This window comes from Zootermopsis nevadensis, unplaced genomic scaffold (assembly GCF_977971745.1).
Source record: "Zootermopsis nevadensis isolate Lab colony 2312 unplaced genomic scaffold, Znev_1.0 Znev_ptg000021l, whole genome shotgun sequence".
NCBI lineage: Eukaryota > Metazoa > Arthropoda > Insecta > Blattodea > Termopsidae > Zootermopsis > Zootermopsis nevadensis.
In genome coordinates this window covers 6,554,709-6,571,599 of record NW_028259153.1, presented here as the reverse complement: position 1 = coordinate 6,571,599, position 16,891 = coordinate 6,554,709, and the positions used below count along the sequence as shown (strand labels likewise).

Genomic DNA, 16,891 nt, shown 5'->3' with positions numbered 1-16,891 from the left:
AGTTGTAGGATAATATTAAAATGGATTGTAATGAAGTTAAATGTTAGAGAGTGTGTTGAATTTGAATAAGGATAATCTTGTGAACACTGTGATGAACCTTTGGATTCAATGAAAGGCGGTGGATTTCTTGAGTGAGTAAGTTGCTATCGGATTCCGATGAAGGACTCTGATCCATGCAAAACAGAAATTAAAAAGTAGGAAGAAGAAATAGACACAGCCTATAGTCCTTTTAGTGCGAAAGAATTTCGTATGTCATCACAATAAACCTTCGTTAGACTCCGTCTTTTGTTTAGATAGTTCTAGATGATTTCCAGTTATCTGAAAAATGTGCAGTAGAAGCCGATACTGACGATGGTTTTGAAGTGGCAGGCTCTAAGCCTCTTTTACAGTCAAAATTTCTCTCCAAATGACCAATATTCATGGGCCATTGACTGGTAATCACATATTAATTATGAACCGATAAGTTGACAGTCATTATAAAACGGCATAGTTAAAGAATATTAACTTAAAATTCAAAGGAAAACGAAGGTGACTGTCTTTTGGATATTTTGTCATGCAGTCTGGCATTAATTTATTTCTTTATTTACTGAGACGAGACAACAGATTTCCCGCGAATAAACTTTGTGTTGTTGGACCAAAAATGACCATTTGCTAATTACATGCCAAATCAAATACGTCATCATTACATGCGCTGTACGAACAGGAAGTGGAAGTGTTGACACGCGCGCTATCTGTGTCTGCGAGCTGAACCTAGCTGCGTGCGTGGTCTACATCAACACTCTCCTGCCATCTGTCGGACGAGGAACTTCGGGACGTTATTGATTTTTCTGTGCTTGAGGAAGGAAAGATGGAGGATGACGACTGTGTCCTTGGTTGTAGCGCCGATCAGTGGTCAATCCAGAACGAAAGAAATTTCGTTCTTACCGCCGTGAGAACTTTAGATTCTGCTGGTGTCCTCGAAGAAATGAAACTCTTCTGTCTTGTAACACAATGGACTCGGGCGGGAATAAATGACGTTATGTTACCACGTCCTGGTTACTGGCGCATTCTGGTGAGGTATTGTCCAGGTACCAGGCAGTTATAAGGCGTAAAGTTTTCTTTCAAGCCCGGCTTATGATCTGTTAAGCTGATTCTGTATTTGATTTTATCTCGGAAACATGCTCTGAGTTCCCCGTTTGATTACAGCTGTCTCATATTTTGTGCTTATTCATTAAAATTCCTAAAAGTACCTTACAAAATACCGTTAATAAATAAATAAATAAATACATCTGTTAACTGAAAGCATGGCATTTGAAGAGGTTGTGTAACCGTTCCCCTCTTCTTTGCTTTGTTGCCAAGAAGGGATCGGGTTCGATAAACGGATTTATGGGACTCTTTTGCTGGGTTTACGGGGTTTAATTAAAGATCGCCTCAGCTGAGGCTTTAGTTATTTATTTTCAGGTGATTGCTGATTTAAATTCTCCGCGCGATATTGGTCAAAGTTAATGTAATACACCGACGAGTCCGTGATACCGTTTCAACTTGCAACAACTGACGACTCCTCTCAAAAGAAGTCTGCGTCTCAAATATATTAATTTCTCCCACTCATTCAGAAATCTTAAATTTTGTAACATCATTGGTTCGACTTCCCTTAGTTTTGTGATTGGTGCGATATTTTAAATTCAAGTCTCTGATTGGTCGGTTCGATTCCCGAGGTCAACTCTGACAGTTTACATCGCGTGGTGACGCTAGGTCACTTATGCCTACTTTTGCATAAACCCAATTAATAGGGGTCCGACCTCCCAGGTGTGAAATACTGCAATGGCCAGTTACAAGAAGTTTCGACTCCTTGGATGTGGATTTTTCGAAAGGACAATGACAAATGTTCCGCTGACCCTTCGCGACATGTGCGGGAGTGAATGTATTGAAAACGGAAACATTGCTTCATCCTTGATGGGTGGTCATAGTTCGAGCTCGACCTCATGGCTAGACGATTACAGTTGGTTCTTCCTCAGGCACATGGCACAATTATCCGGTATATTGGAGCAAATCAGCCAAATGTAATTTTGCAATTTTTTTAAATATCAGACGTAGTTCAGAAATCGATAAAAAATTCACAGTCTGTTGCCTTCATAATGACGGTTTCGTAACTCGAAACATGTCGCCACAAGTGGATTCATTTAATACAGGACGCAAGGTGAAACTGCTGTGTGTTAATGAATGGTAATATTTTAGATAAAATTAAACGTCTTTAAAATAATTAATTTCAATAAGACTTCTTGAGCAGAAAATAACGAGGCGAAATAATTTGACCTTCTTTGCTGCAAACAATATTTCTCTTTATTTTTTGTAGCTCCTACATCAATTCTTAGTTTTCTACTTTATTTCCGTAAGGAAAGTAATTAAAATGAATGTGTTCGTCGTGGATGTAATCAACTGCAAACTACTGATTTTCCTGTGCCAGTCCAGGTTCGTAGTTCGATTCCCGAACGGGCTGAAACTTGAGATGAAAAGGGTAAACCAGGCTTTGGCGTATTAATCCTGTTTATACAAACGAAGGATGAGATGATATTTGGAACGCCTTACGTCATCCAAATGTGATTGATTTTATGAATTTTGGCATTGTTAATTTATTGGATTGGAAGAGAGTAGCGACAATCACTCGCTTGAACGTCTTTCCTCGAGACCTTCCATAACACTCACAAAGCTTTCGCCTCGTAAATTTGTTTACGAGGCGAAAACTTAAGCCTTTCCAGATGTAGAATGACGGTTGCCCTAGAACAGTCTCCTCACTACGACTGGGACCAATGAAATTCGAATGTGCATTTCGGAGCGTTTGCGACGTTATCCTGTGATTTTGGGGGACGAATCGGATCGCCGCATTGAATTCAAAATTTCAGAACGGTTACGAGTTGCGGGGGTATTTATATCGTGATTGTGTTGTGACGGGGCTCTCAAGTTTTGATCTTCAAGTCGTGCAGACGTGTTCTGTTCGCAAAGTTTCAGTACATAAACAGCCGATTCATTGCACTCTCTGAATATCAACATAAAGATATAAACATAATTGTGTCTTTGCATCAGCGTCTCATTTCGCCAATAAATTGAGTGATTTCAACAACAACAACAACAACAACTGTGTCGTGAAGAATTGCACCAGCTCAGCGACTTCGCTGCCCTCCCGCGAGCGTCGCTCCAATTAAGGCCTCTTCGTATTTTCCCTGAGAGTCGGAGATCCTCGCCCACCGACTGACCCTATGTCAAGGTATCCTGAGAAAACCTTTAACCCTCTCCGCGCACCGAAGTAACAAACGTTTTAACCGCACCAGCGCCGGCCTAGCTATTGGGTTCGAACCCGTGGCTACATCAGCAGATGGACGGTTACATTCCGAATCCAACATTTCTTTGCATTTCGCCTCCATCGATTTGTCTCTGTGTTTGAAGGCGTAGTCGCTTGCATTCGGTAGGTTCTTGATGACACAAGTCGACATCTTTCTTCTACTAACATTCATGTCTGCCGCCTGGCTCCTGCAATTTGAAATAATTAAAAGTGAAAACAAACCCTCTTTCATCGTCCATTAGTATAATCTACACTCAAGACAATTTTTATCACATTTCGCGGACACAGTTACAGAAAATATGTATATATATATACTTTTACTTTTGGGGTTCTAAAATATCAGAGATTTCGGTGTAGTAAAAAGAATTATCTTTGCGAGTCGTAAAATGTGTTGACCTAAAAATATCCTTGTCTGATGGGCTGGCTCTGTCTTTGGGTTGAATGGGAAACTGCTTGAAGCTAAGGGCAAAGCTTCCACCGAAATGTCGTTGCTTGTATTTTGTTTCCTGACAACCTTAACAAAAGTTCCTCCAATCGGAATTCATTCCCACACCATATTTCAGAACAGTTCCCACGTGATTTCTCTTTTACTCAGATGCACATAGAACATGGGCCAGCTTGCTATTATAACGTAACACATTTTATTACATCAAAATGGAGGAAGAGGTTACCACTATTTTAAAACGCTGTCAAATGACTTGTGTTCTGAGCTAACTGCGTTTGGTAAACTTCATTAAACCATTACCTTCGGTCTGAATAATAAATTTAATCACACGCTTTCTTTGGAGAGATAAGCACGTCTTGTTTGAGACACGCGCCCATGACAATATTTCCTTCTCTTAGCAAAATAGTCTGTGGGAATTCTGGCTTTTGCACAAACAAGTATGAAGAAATTTGTCTTCTGGGATGTTTTTGGAGCTCCTTACTCACTCCGTCAACAGATGGCAGGAGACTGCGTGGTCAAACACGCCAAGAGACAGCCATTTTAAAATAAATTTCCATCAGAAATGAGAACATGAGACGGTAGGCGTCGTTAAACCTGAAACTGGCCTAACACTTTGATGAAAGCCGAAGTTTATGGCGATGCTGATGTGCTGAACGCCAGAAGATTCCTGCCCAAGAGAGTGCCACTGATCAAAGAAACTTAGTCAAAGAACTTCTTATTAATGCAGTCACGGCTTACGTCTGATTAGCATTTCCTAGTCATTCGCCGTCTGCTTTAACCAATCAGCTTGACCGCAACGTCGCCCTGCCGCTTTTCATTCCATCCATTTTTCGCACTCTTATTCGAGGCTCTGAGTAATCAGTACGAACCTCCGAAACGTCGGTCAGTTTCTACGTCACTACACGGCGCAGCATCTGCAAGATCGTGGATATCTTGACTGGAAATGATTCACTTCCTAGTGCTTTTCGAAAGTAAGATTTTGTGATTATACAGCCCTGAAAAATCATACAAAGAAACAGACAAACAAAGAAACAAACCATCGATTTTCCTTGTCATTGAAATATGCAACACGTTTGAAGAAGTCGCTCCCGTTATAATAATTACAGATGACGAAGATCATATCGTCCATCACTTCTGCGTTTAATTCATAATCATTGAAGTTCATGGCAGGGATCTCGGTCCACGTCTCTTCTGCAGGGTCGTACTTTTCGGTACTGAGCTCGGATGATATCTCGTTCTGTCCTCCTGCACACACGCACACAGATTCAGTAACAGGTCACAGCATATAAAGAAAAGCTGCCAAAGGGAACTTATCCTAACCCCATTCAGCGAGACCCTTCTTGATATTCATTACTCTGTCAAATGGCCACGAAATGTTTGGCCTTTATGGAGCCACAAGATTCATTACCTTATTCACAAAAGTCGGTAGTTGGCCTCATCTCACACAATCGAGTTCCTTAAACACATTTAATAATATCATTCCTTTTACGCCAATGTATTACAAGTGGTATCTTACCTTCAAGATTACCAATTACAAATTTCTAGATGTTTGTATTTCCCGAAACTTCAATGTTTCTTACAAACGGATTTACGCTCTTAAAATTGGTAATTCCGTATAAGGAACGAATGAATGAAATACAACAAAGAAAATTCATTCCCTCTTGCATTGTCAGCTTTAGTACCAGGAACAGCTACAACTTTATTTTCGTACTTGAAGCAAAGATAGCGAAGGGACTGCTTTATACCATCGGAGTTTTGGAGATAACAGCGCGGCAAACTGGAATTTCCTTGCTACAAGAACAAAATATTGACCTTTAAAACTGCGACTGTGTGAAAAATGGGGCATAATTTACTTGAGATACCACAAGAGATTGTTAGTTAGTTAGTTAAGTGTTCTTTGTGGAGAATGTAATCGAAACCACGAATCGGGGTTAACATTAGTGACAAACTAACTCTGTAATGACGGGAGAAAAATTCTGTTCATAAAATCTCAGTCACTCAAAGAAATCAAGAAAACATTTCACAATAGCGATTTCTGTAAGAAGGTTAGAGGAGCATCACTCAGAATGTCCGGAGTTCTCACCCAGGGCGTACAGGAAGCCATGGAACGCGACGCAAGAAAGAAACCAACGTTCAGAATGCATTGGTGCAACGAACGTCCATTCGTCGGTGTCCGGGTCATAAACTTCCACCGAGTTTAGACGATTGTTTCCGTCATATCCACCAGCGACGTATATTTTGTCTGTAAAAAGAAATTAGCCATATGACACGAACTGTACACACATTTGGTGTAGGGAGAGGCGTTAAAACTGGTCCGTGCAGAGCACAGACATGGGACAATTCGTACTTAAATTTGTAAATCTATTAAGTCCCCCTTCGAGTCACAGAAACTGCACAGACACGGCTGTCTCTGTTCATCTGTTTCTTTGTTTCGAATGCACACCATCGGCGTGTCAAAGGAAACGAATTTAACTGATAAAATTTAATATAAACAGCATAAAGTGCTTAAATTAATGCATAATGGAAATGATGGTAATTTATTAATACATCTCCTGTGAAAGGAATTTTATTAAATTTGGTATCAGATATGTACGGAACGAGCTGCCAAGCGGTGCAATACATTTATAATACAATGTGCTGTTTACGTGAGATTATTAACTGTCTCAAAAACATATTAAATCCGTATTATTTGAGAGCCAGTTTGATAGTTTGATGGTTATTTGCATTCACTCCTAGTGCACACTAAAAAGGCAGAAGGCGACACAAGGGACAGCCGACGAGAGCAGGAGAAACCATCAACTTGAAGCCGTTGCAGTCTGTGAAATAACGAAGTCCGTAGCACGGATAAAAGAAGAGTTAATGAAAGAATATTGGATAATGGAGGGAGGGAAACTAAGTTCAAGAGCGAGGAGGAATGCCTTGAAGATGAAGGCATAATGTTCGTCTGAAACGTCGGCAGAAGCCAAACGACAGCCATCTTCGTACTCGCCGCCGTGAGAACCTCAAATCCTGCGATTCCTTCAACCGTTCTTGCGTTCTTACACGCGGACAGACAGACAGACGCCTCGCGTTCAGCACTAACTCACAAATTTCTGTTTCACAGGATTTACGTACCATTCAGTACAGCCGCACTTGCATAGCTTCGCTCTGTGTTCATGGGAGCGATCAAAGACCACTCGTTCGTCTTGGGGTCATATCTTTCCGCCGTTCTGTCATAAACACAACCGCCCATGGCGTACACTGAACCTCGCAGAACTGCCACACTAAAACCCCATCTGAAACGATAAAAGTACAAGCTCTGCTATGCTCATTTATTTCTGATGGAGATGCATTTCCTCTCGTAGAACGCAATTGTTCGCTCGTCATTGTTGAATCATAATTCAAATGAATTAACAAGCAAATCGCATTCTTAAAAACAAAATTGTCGCAAAAGTCCTCCGACGTATTCGCACTTTGCACGATGCTCCTGTGTGTGAGTGGTACAATTTTACATCCCCTGCCCAGATTTGTATCTTGACTAAGAGAGCGACTATCAGCTTTTGAAGAAGGACTCTGCTCCAAGGAGTTCCTTAGTTACCAAGCTGCATCTTACCTGCGTTCATGCATAGGCGCCACCTCGCGGCATGTCTTCGTAACAGCGTTGAAGCAGCAGCATGAGCATAAGTATTCTATGCCGCGGTAACCACCGATGACGTAAATGTCGAAACCGACCACTGCCGTGCCATGGTCCATTCGACGACCGATCGAGTCGACCCCTTCCACCTGCAGGAACGACATGTTATGGATTTGTGTTTCTTTGGGTCATTCTGTCTACTGAAGTGAAGTCCTTACATTAGAGTCCAAGCGACCAACCACCGGAGCAGAAGTTCAACCCCCAACAGTGGACCGAAATTGCTACACCGTGGAGGGCGGCACTCGACAAAGACCTTGAGAAATTAACTTGGAGCGAAGGTGGAAACAGGAAGACCCGAGGAGAAGCTCTCGTCAAGTTCGACAGACAAACGTAGAATTAATTTCTGATCAACAGCTGACATTTGAAGTTCGTAACATGGCAAAGACAGATGTTGGTGTTTTGGGTTTTATCGACGCAGAGATGGAGGCAGTACGTCCCCCACCCCACCCCAAAGCCTTCTAATTCACGAGGCGTTACCACGCAGATGGCCGACATCGACGCTGATCAGTGCTTCATTTATTACGTTGAAATTCACTGACGATCAACGATGTTTAAATCAGCAGACAGGTTGCCATGACAGTTGAAGTAGGACGCTTATGGTAAATGGTATTTAAGGCAAACTTCAGATCCGTCGTCGATTCCCATTAGAACTTACTTTGTACAAGAGACTCAGCATTTGAGTAATTTATTTATTTATTTATTTATTCTTTTTAATTCATGTGTTTGGAGCTTCTCTTAAAAAAGGGTTCAGTGCAATGGAAATAAACGAACACGAAATAAAGAGGCTAAGAGGTCCTTGTGATTAAGCTTAAATAAACAATTACTTAGTAACACTAAGGAAAAGTAGTTTCTCTCATAGGCGTCATTTAACAAGGCGCGGTAACAGTAGAAATACGTGCAACTCACCACAGTCCACCGGTCTGCTCGTGCGTCATAGGCTTCAATCACATCTGAAGGCTCTCCGTCACGATACCCACCAACAGCAAATAGAATGTCCTGTGGGATTCGCGGGCGGGCAATCCTTGGTGTCATGAAGTCTTTGTCGTCCTTCGACAACCTTTTCGCGTCGTCCAGGAATTTGAGCGTCTCCGAGATCACGGGTTTGCACGCCTTATTCTTCCTCACGTACCGGTGTTTTATTACCTGTTGAACAGTTCAATGTGGAACTTATGAACTTTTAGGAAGGGATTCCATGTTCCATTGCAGAGGAGACAAGAAATTCACACATAATTTGGTTGGGAAATCACCGAAACACACTGTGGTATATATACAGGAAAATGTGTTTTTTGGTTTATGCAACGACGCTCTTAAAAAATGCACAGTTTGAGGAGAGAAGCGAAAACAAATTAAATCGATCTTAGAGAAAACTATTGAAATGTGTTTCAACCGAAAGTGAAATATTTCAGTAAGGGTTTCATTTAGAGTTACATTCAAAATTGTAATTTATTTCTCGTCTCTCCCGTACGAGATGCACATTCTTTTTGATTCGATAAGTTTAATTAATCGTCAAAATTACGTAGCATCAAAAGAAAATTATGACAATTAGTTGCTTCGAGTTTCAAGGGAGGCAACCTTCTGCATGTTGATGGTTGGGTGGAATGCCCGTCAACACAACACCGTGTGATTGTGCTCGATGTCTATTATGAGGCATTGCGTGTTTCGACCTTAATTGGTCATCATCAGGTGGTTCTCTTTACGTGTTGGAAATTAGTAGATACGAATGATAAATTTTAAAGACAACATTTTCATGAATCCGTGCGATTGTATCGCACGTATTCGTAAAATGTGAGTGGCTGAAATTACAGGGCATTTGACTTAGGGTAGAAACATTTTTTTCTCTCGGGTTAAAGCGCATGATGAATTGCAAGAAAGAATATGGCTACTACCTGAGGTTAAAATATTAGAATGTTAGAGCTGTCTATGAGTTTGAAGCCCCTGGGGTAATTTACTCCTGGATGTAGAACGAATCTACCTTGCTGAACTTTTCCGATATCTGTTGTCCCTATGTGGTCAATCAGCTGAAGATTATCACGCTGATGTGATCTCGGGTTGACTATATATATATACCGTCGGAGATGCGTGAAATTTTTATAGCAGCTAAGACCCGCTTCTTATGGCGTAGGATCTTCAGTTTAGTTGAACGCTGAACCAAAAAAGTGATTTAGCAGTTGGAGGATTTTCCTGTTCGAGCTAAGGGGACGTTTGAATGCAGTTAAAGGTGGAATGCCGTAGTTGAACTGAAACGCGTAATGGATCTCAATAAACGCTGAGACTACAATAAAAGATTGTAACGCCGACGGACTGTCAAACTTAAAGACGATGAATAAAGGACGATCATTAACTCCAACCACATTTCTGCATAAAAGAACGAATCGAATATTTGTTTTGCAAATACACACGCGTATGCGAGCGTGTTACCAGCGGCATACTACAGGTAGTTATTGTGGCAATGGAATCTAAAGCAATTTGGGAATTTCTTACGCAGCAAATTTTGATCGGAATAAGGCATTCAAATCATTGTGTAAATTTCACGATGTTGTCGTAAGATTGTAAACAGAATTGGAATGTGTCAACAGATTCTGTTAAAACGTATCAGTATTAAATCTAATGAACGAGCTGGAACTGCGGACACACAGACAGACGGGTTTACACGTGACGAAGAAAAAGGCTCACAATTTGCATTAATTAGTTACGAACAAGTGCGAATATGGAATTAAAAATGCGGGTTTCAGTTTCCATAAACATCCACGATTTCAGGGGCATACTGACCTTCTTCTTGAAAAATTTTGCGTCAAGGAGTCCCAGTCTGACGCCCTTCAAACGGTCCGCGATGTGACCTTTCCTGTTGTCCGGGTCGTGGTTGATCCACCGGAGAATGCACTCCCACACAAATGTCTCGTCCTTCACGTTCAGTTCATCGGCCTCGATTATCGCCTGCAGCTCCTCTACAGGCAGTTCCAGCAGTTCTTCGTTCTTCTGAGACAATTCCACGAATTGGCGCAGAACGAAGCGACGAGCGGGAGTCTCGAGGTCGGCGCAGAAGTGAGACCTGCGACAGCGAGGGTAAGAACCGACTCAGAATCGTTCTTCTTCGAACTCTGACACATTGAACCACCGCAGGAAGAACTGGATTCTCATTCACTTGCAGACCACAGTATTTCGCCTGAAGTTTTTACCTTAGCCTTTTGGAGCCCGAATGAGCGAAGCTGAGCGCAGACACGTGGAGAGGCAACGCTGAGATACGCTCCGTTTAACCGTGACAAAACAGAAAGTTTTCGGCTCTGAAGGTTCCCAGGCAATGCCCGCTCGTCCTCGAGATAAGGTTATAAGTTGAAATAAGGGCACGGTGTAGAATTTTGAATTCTGTCTTTAACCGTAGCGAAACGACGTTTTGGTAACTGCGTGTGTTGTGAAACCTTGTGTAATCGGACTATATGAGGGGAACCGCGGGTCAAATGTACGAGGGAAAGGGGAACGTGGTCATGGAATTAAACAAATAAGTAGAGACTCAATACAGATTTTAGTCGCCAGCGAATGATGCGGACGTGTCGCACGCACAAGCCGACGGCAAAAGTCACTCGTGAGCGCTGTTCGAGGGAGTCCCTGTACTAAAAGAGTGAATTTATCAGTCACTCTGTCCATCGCATGAACTGGAGGTTCTGGTGTGATTCTGCCGATATCAGTTGATTTGCTTGCTATGTTGTCCTGAACAAGAAGGAGTAAGAGTTCAGCTTCTACGGGACCCAGTGGGTTGGTCTTTGTCTTTGCCGCATTATAACCAATTCTCTAAATATCTTGAAGTGTTCATAATAATCAGCAAATCTGGGGTGAGGTTAGACCAATGAACTGTACCGCGTGGACATCGCTTTATGCACTTTCGCCGGTGGAATCCAATCACAACCAATCTGGTTGAAATTCGGTCACTTAATGCGGGAATCGGATAATCGAGGCTCGGTTGACAGAGGTTTTGCTGTATGCAGAAAGATATGGGGCTGAATGTTGATTTTGGTGTTGAGAGGATTGTGCAAGAAGCAAGGAATGCCGCAGAGAAAGAAAGAAAGAAAAAAGGAAAGGAAGAGAGAGATAATTGTGACCCTGCATTGTGTCGCGATTAACGTTCCATATGGTGAAATTATTCATCTGCTGATCATAATGACGATCAAAACATATGCAGTTAAATCAGAAAACTTAAATTACAGGGACGTTAATAATTACCCGCCAAACATAATTATTTGCTCAGTCCTCAGTCAGAGAATTTAATCTCCAACCCGGCTGCTGTCTTGAGTAAAGGTCATTCGCTCCAGTGACGAAGGCTGGCGTCACAGCAAATGACAAATTAACATCAATTACCTTGCGACACGCAAGATGCCGATAGAGTTGCCGGCGTCCATCGCGTCCATGAGGAAGTCGCAGCAGAGTTCAGTAACGCCTGGTACCCACAAGTACTCAGCCGTCTCGAGCAGCTGACGCGCGTTGTCGGAGCGGATGTCCACCTCCCGCAAATAAACATAATCCAGTATCTGGGTCATCACGTCTGAGCTGACTCCGTGGAGGAAAACATCAGTCTCCTCACTGGTGTGCAGTGATGTCGTGAAGAGGGTCCTGAAACGTCGATTTGGAGAAACGGCGAGCAGAAAATTACAAGTCATGCTCACAAAGTTTAAGTTTTTATGACTCACTTAGCCAAATAAAAGTATCCTTTCGTCAATGTGGTGGATGAATTTTTGTTACCTGAATAATTAAAAAACACTAAGAATAAGTACGAATGGGACCGGATTAACTGCGATTGGGTGAAGGGCCTGCGTAGGCCTAACAGAATATAATTTACAAATCGGAAATCAAGCAGCGAACATTTGAACTATAGAATGGCCACCCTCGTTTCTTACATAACCTTGACTCCTTCAAGAGATGTCTTAGGTTATAACAACTACAGAAATTTTAAAGCCAAATAATATTTCAACATACATCGCGGGCTGTACATTCCACTGATTGATCAGTTCGTAATATGAAATCTATTTGTTCTGTAAAAACATTTTCCCGACAATAAACAACTGAAAAGAAAAGCCGATGTTTCTACGAGGCCTTTAAGAAACAAACAATTTCCTATTACAAATTAAGGGATTTTCAGTGCAAGACAAACGGAAAGATTTCGGTGTTGAAAAACTGGAAAAGGGGCACAGCTCGTAACAAGACGTGAGAAACGTCTTTATTTAAAACACAAGCAAAATAACGTTTGCACAAATTCTCGATCGAGATTCTCCTACCAATGAAACATTTCTCGCGAAGATCTTTGTTACAGTTTGTTATATTTCAGTCAGAGCAACACACAGCAACTTTCAATGTTCCGGGCATTACCAACTTTCTTCTGGACTTTGTCGGTCGTCTTTATGAATTAAATCCAAGACGATTTGGAAATGGATTGTTTCTATTTCTCCCTCCAGATCGATTGACTGTCACCTTGGTACAACCGCACTTAAAAGTTAGTACAGAAAACCACGTACGTCTTCTGCGATGTTGCTTCGTGTTGTCTCGTAGAAATTATCGGACGTTTCAGAGGCGCTTACTGCCTCCATCATCAAGGAAAGAAGGCAGTAAGTACTTCTGATGTGCCACTCAGTTTCTACGGCGCCGTGAGATTTCATGACAATGTTCAAATAACAAAAGACATTCAGCCATATAAAAATACAGGTTTCTGCATCAAAGGGATAAAACATTTCACATACGAATCGACGTCTCTTGTGTCCTTAATTCACGTGTTAATAAACCACGTCAGTAAATGAACAAACCTGAAATATTCGCTGTGCATCGACAGAATCACTCTGTGGACTCGAAAGACGCCGCCGTCCTCCGACCTCAACACCGCGTCACACAAGAAGTTCCTCTCTCTCAGCTCGTTCAGACGGACCAATGCTTTGGTGCACGTGCACCTGCCGCCATCTTGCTCAGGACAGCCGCTTTCTCGCTTAACCTCCATCTCCTGAAAAGACAGTCGATCGCTGTTACAAGTTTTTCTTCACACTGATGCGTGTGCACATCAACTGGGAGTGACTGAGAGGGAACAAGATACTGAGAAGAATATCTGGTCCGGAGAGCAGAATGGCGAAAATTGCATAATATGGAGCTTTATAGGTCTCTTCACTAATTAATAAATTGTAGGCTGTCTGATCGAGGGTGATTAGATGGGCTGGGCTTGTAGAACACATGGCAGAGACAAGAAATGCAACTTTTTAATCGGTAGACCTGAAAGGAAAAGGTAACTTTAAAGTCCTATACGTTGCTGGGATAATATTAAAATCGATCTTAGAGACATGTGGTATGAAAGTGTGGCTAGTGGATGTGGCTTAGAGGCGAAGTCTTGTAAACACGAACATGAAACTTCTTGTTTCATAAAATGCGAGACATTTGATTACCTGGGCTACTGTTAGATTCTCAAGCAGGGCTTCCGCTCCATGGACTCAGTTTGTTTCTTTGTTATAGAAATGCCTGTTGAGATTCAATACAAAACGACAAAGCTCTAAATGTGACTGATCTAAGTAACTTCATAGACGGCTTACCGAACCCGAAGGTTCATCACCGAATTAACCAAAGACCTCCACCGGACACTGCCCTGGGCCAACAAAATCCAGTCTCCTTCGACTCCTATCTCCCATTAATCCCGCCTGAGATTATCCTCCCATCTACGTCTAGGTCTCGCCAGCGTTCTCTTACCCTCAGGCTTCCCGACCAATACCCGGTGCACACCTCTTGCCCCATCCATGCATTAAAACATGCCCCGCCAATCTCACTCTTCTTGGCTAAATCACTCCGAAGATGTGACTGATTCAGGCAATATTAAGTCATGCCGCGTGTTTGTCATTACTCGCATAATTTAAATCTCCTTATATGTAAACTACGTAGACATTACGTATAAAAACATCAATGTAATCCATAAAGTCTTAGATGCTTCTATTCTGGTGAACCAATTTTAAAAAATTACGACAAAAATATGCCATAGAAATTGCGTGACCTTTGATGCAGAACCAGGCAGTTAAATAAATTTTGGAAAAAGAAGTTTACGCCTTTTCATAAGCATAAAATTTTCGAGTTCTTCTCTCTCTGTAGAACTAAAAGTGCTTAACAGTTTACATAATTAAGGACCTTTCTGCCTAAATTACAAATTTATATACACTACAAGCACAAGATGTAATTTAAATTTATCAATTAACGCGAAAATTACAGTTGGGAACAGTAAAAAAGGCTCTAAGTTGTTCTAACGCATGCGTAGACCACGCCACTCAAACACTGCAATGAGCAAGATATTCTGTGAAAAGTCTATTGGTACTCATCTCGTCAAAGAACAGCCCACTTCCTTTGCTGAACCAGAAGATTCATTATCGTGTTCGGAAAGCCAATTCGCTACATCGAGTCCCATCTCCCTAAGATCCATCTTAATGTTATCCTGCCACTGACGCCGAGGTCTTCTCAGAGGTCTCCTCCCTTCAGGCCTTGTAAACACTCAACTCCCCCTAACAACATTGGGTGAGGAGCTCGTCATTCACTTTTCTCAATTATCTGTCCCACTCTCGTTTTGGGTCCAGACATCTTCCTCAACACCAAGTTCTCAGAGGCCCTCAGTCTATGTTCCTCCCTCAAAGTGAAAGACCACGTTTTGCACCCATAAATTCTTTGCACTCAATAATAGCAAACATTCCCCGGATTTAATCTGCTGTTGCAGGGAGATAATGAGAGGGAGATTCGTCGATAATTAGGCTTGTAAAACCGAAATAAAAATTCTTCCGAGTTCCCTAAAACGCTTTAATAATGTCGATGTATCAGGTATTGTAAAGTGTTAGAATTATTGTTCAGAATATAAACCCCACTTCTTAGTATCGACATATTTTTATTAAGATTCTGGGCTACTAAACACGTTTTATCCCTTTAAGAAGTTAATTGCCTACTGGAATATTCTTTTATTATCAATGATGCCGTGAACAAACAGAAGTCAATGCAACATTACTTTAAATTATGTTAAAAAGAAGACAAGCCTAATTCCCTTACACGAGATAAATAATGCACATAAAAACATTAAATGTGAAGAACAATAATAATAAATAGGAATCCATTACCTCAAACTTTGTTCAGTTGTACGAGACCACGACGTCCACCGTCAATGATCGATTTAATCAAAACTAAAATGGAGTTTCACAGACTTCTTAATAATTCTTATATAAGATAAGTAATTGTGATATTCTAAGAGGATTTTAACAGCACAAAATTATCTACTCTACGACGCACTTCTTCTACAAGCGATTCACAGCTCAACTCTTTCCGCAATAACGAATGGATTGTTGACGGCGATAATGAAACACAACAATGCCGAGTAAACAGATGACTTAACAATTAGTTTCTTGGGTAAAGGAATGGAGTGCAATACGGTTCATTCATTCAATTATACTGCATGCATAGGAAACGAGAAAAGAGCTTTATGGCATGCTCAGCCAAGATTGTTGCAGGCGTGGGTTAGAAATTCCACTGATTTTGACGTAAATACGTCTATACGGAAGGGTCATTCCGCAAAAAAGTGTAACGAAAAAGTGACAGGAAAATGTGTAACATCTGATAACAATGGTTACCTAGGAAACGTCATCTGTTTACTCGGCATTGTTGTTACCTATAAAACATTACATTACATTACATTCATCTACCACAGATCCATCTTAAGCGTAACTAATTCAAGTTAAATAAGCAATGTCTTAATCAAACTTTACTCAATTGTAAAGCAGTTATGACGTATTTACGTCTAATTCTCCGGAACCGTGGTTCCACTGACAATTTTTCTTGCTTTGTTATCCACGCAGGTATTCACATAAAAGCTGACCATTGTCGGTCCATATTTGCAGACTGAGTGTTTGACGAAGCGTCCCACCCCCTCTGGGTTCAAACCTCAGAGAACCAACCAACCAAATTCTTTGGACGGGATGACCTCCTGTTATATACGGGCCAATTATAGAAAATGCGTTAATTAGTATATCCAATATCCTTAGATACAAAGCTGCAAATTGTAACTATTTGTGTAATCGGTACTCTCCCAAAGCTATTTCAAAATAAGCTATAAGCAAGTTATTTTCAGTAAGGGAAAGCAGGATGTTTAAACTGATTTCTAAATCATCCCTAGTCGTCAACTAGCGATGGAATTTACTATAAAGAAGCCAACGTCCTATATGCAGTGGCAGAGTACCGAGATGAAGAAAGCTATTATTTTGTAACCATTTTAGAAAGTTAACGTCACTAAACGTGTATAAAACCACGACGACCGACCACCCTTATTCACTCTCTGAACTTGAGTCTGGATCGTCTCTGCGCAGGAGGGAACTCGACTCTTGTTAGAAGTCGGCTCTGCCCGTGCTTAGGCAGATCAACATCTCTCGATACCTGGATCTCGCAACAACTTGTACCGATTTATTTGCAATAAATTCTC

At 41.4% G+C, this 16,891-nt stretch overlaps 1 protein-coding gene across 3 annotated transcripts; it reads right to left on the bottom strand.

The window, feature by feature from the left end:
- Positions 1-2,282: 2,282 nt before the first annotated feature.
- Positions 2,283-15,749, bottom strand: LOC147873141 (kelch-like protein 10). Of its 3 annotated transcripts, XR_015536123.1 has the most exons (11): positions 15,540-15,749; positions 13,221-13,411; positions 11,785-12,036; positions 10,204-10,483; positions 8,341-8,577; positions 7,354-7,523; positions 6,876-7,036; positions 5,845-6,003; positions 4,799-5,006; positions 4,500-4,675; positions 3,420-3,504 (listed from the first exon to the last, which is right to left on the bottom strand). XR_015536123.1 is itself a non-coding variant. In XM_087352514.1 (10 exons), exons 2-10 carry the CDS (start codon positions 13,406-13,408, stop codon positions 3,237-3,239), a joined length of 1,923 nt encoding a protein of 640 aa, XP_087208640.1. In that variant the 5' UTR covers positions 13,409-13,411; positions 15,540-15,749; the 3' UTR covers positions 2,283-3,236. The 3 variants fall into 3 exon arrangements, 1 of the variants encoding a protein (XP_087208640.1); XM_087352514.1 differs by lacking the exon at positions 4,500-4,675 and having other exon boundaries at positions 2,283-3,504; XR_015536122.1 differs by having other exon boundaries at positions 4,500-5,006.
- Between the last annotated feature and the right edge of the window lie 1,142 nt (positions 15,750-16,891).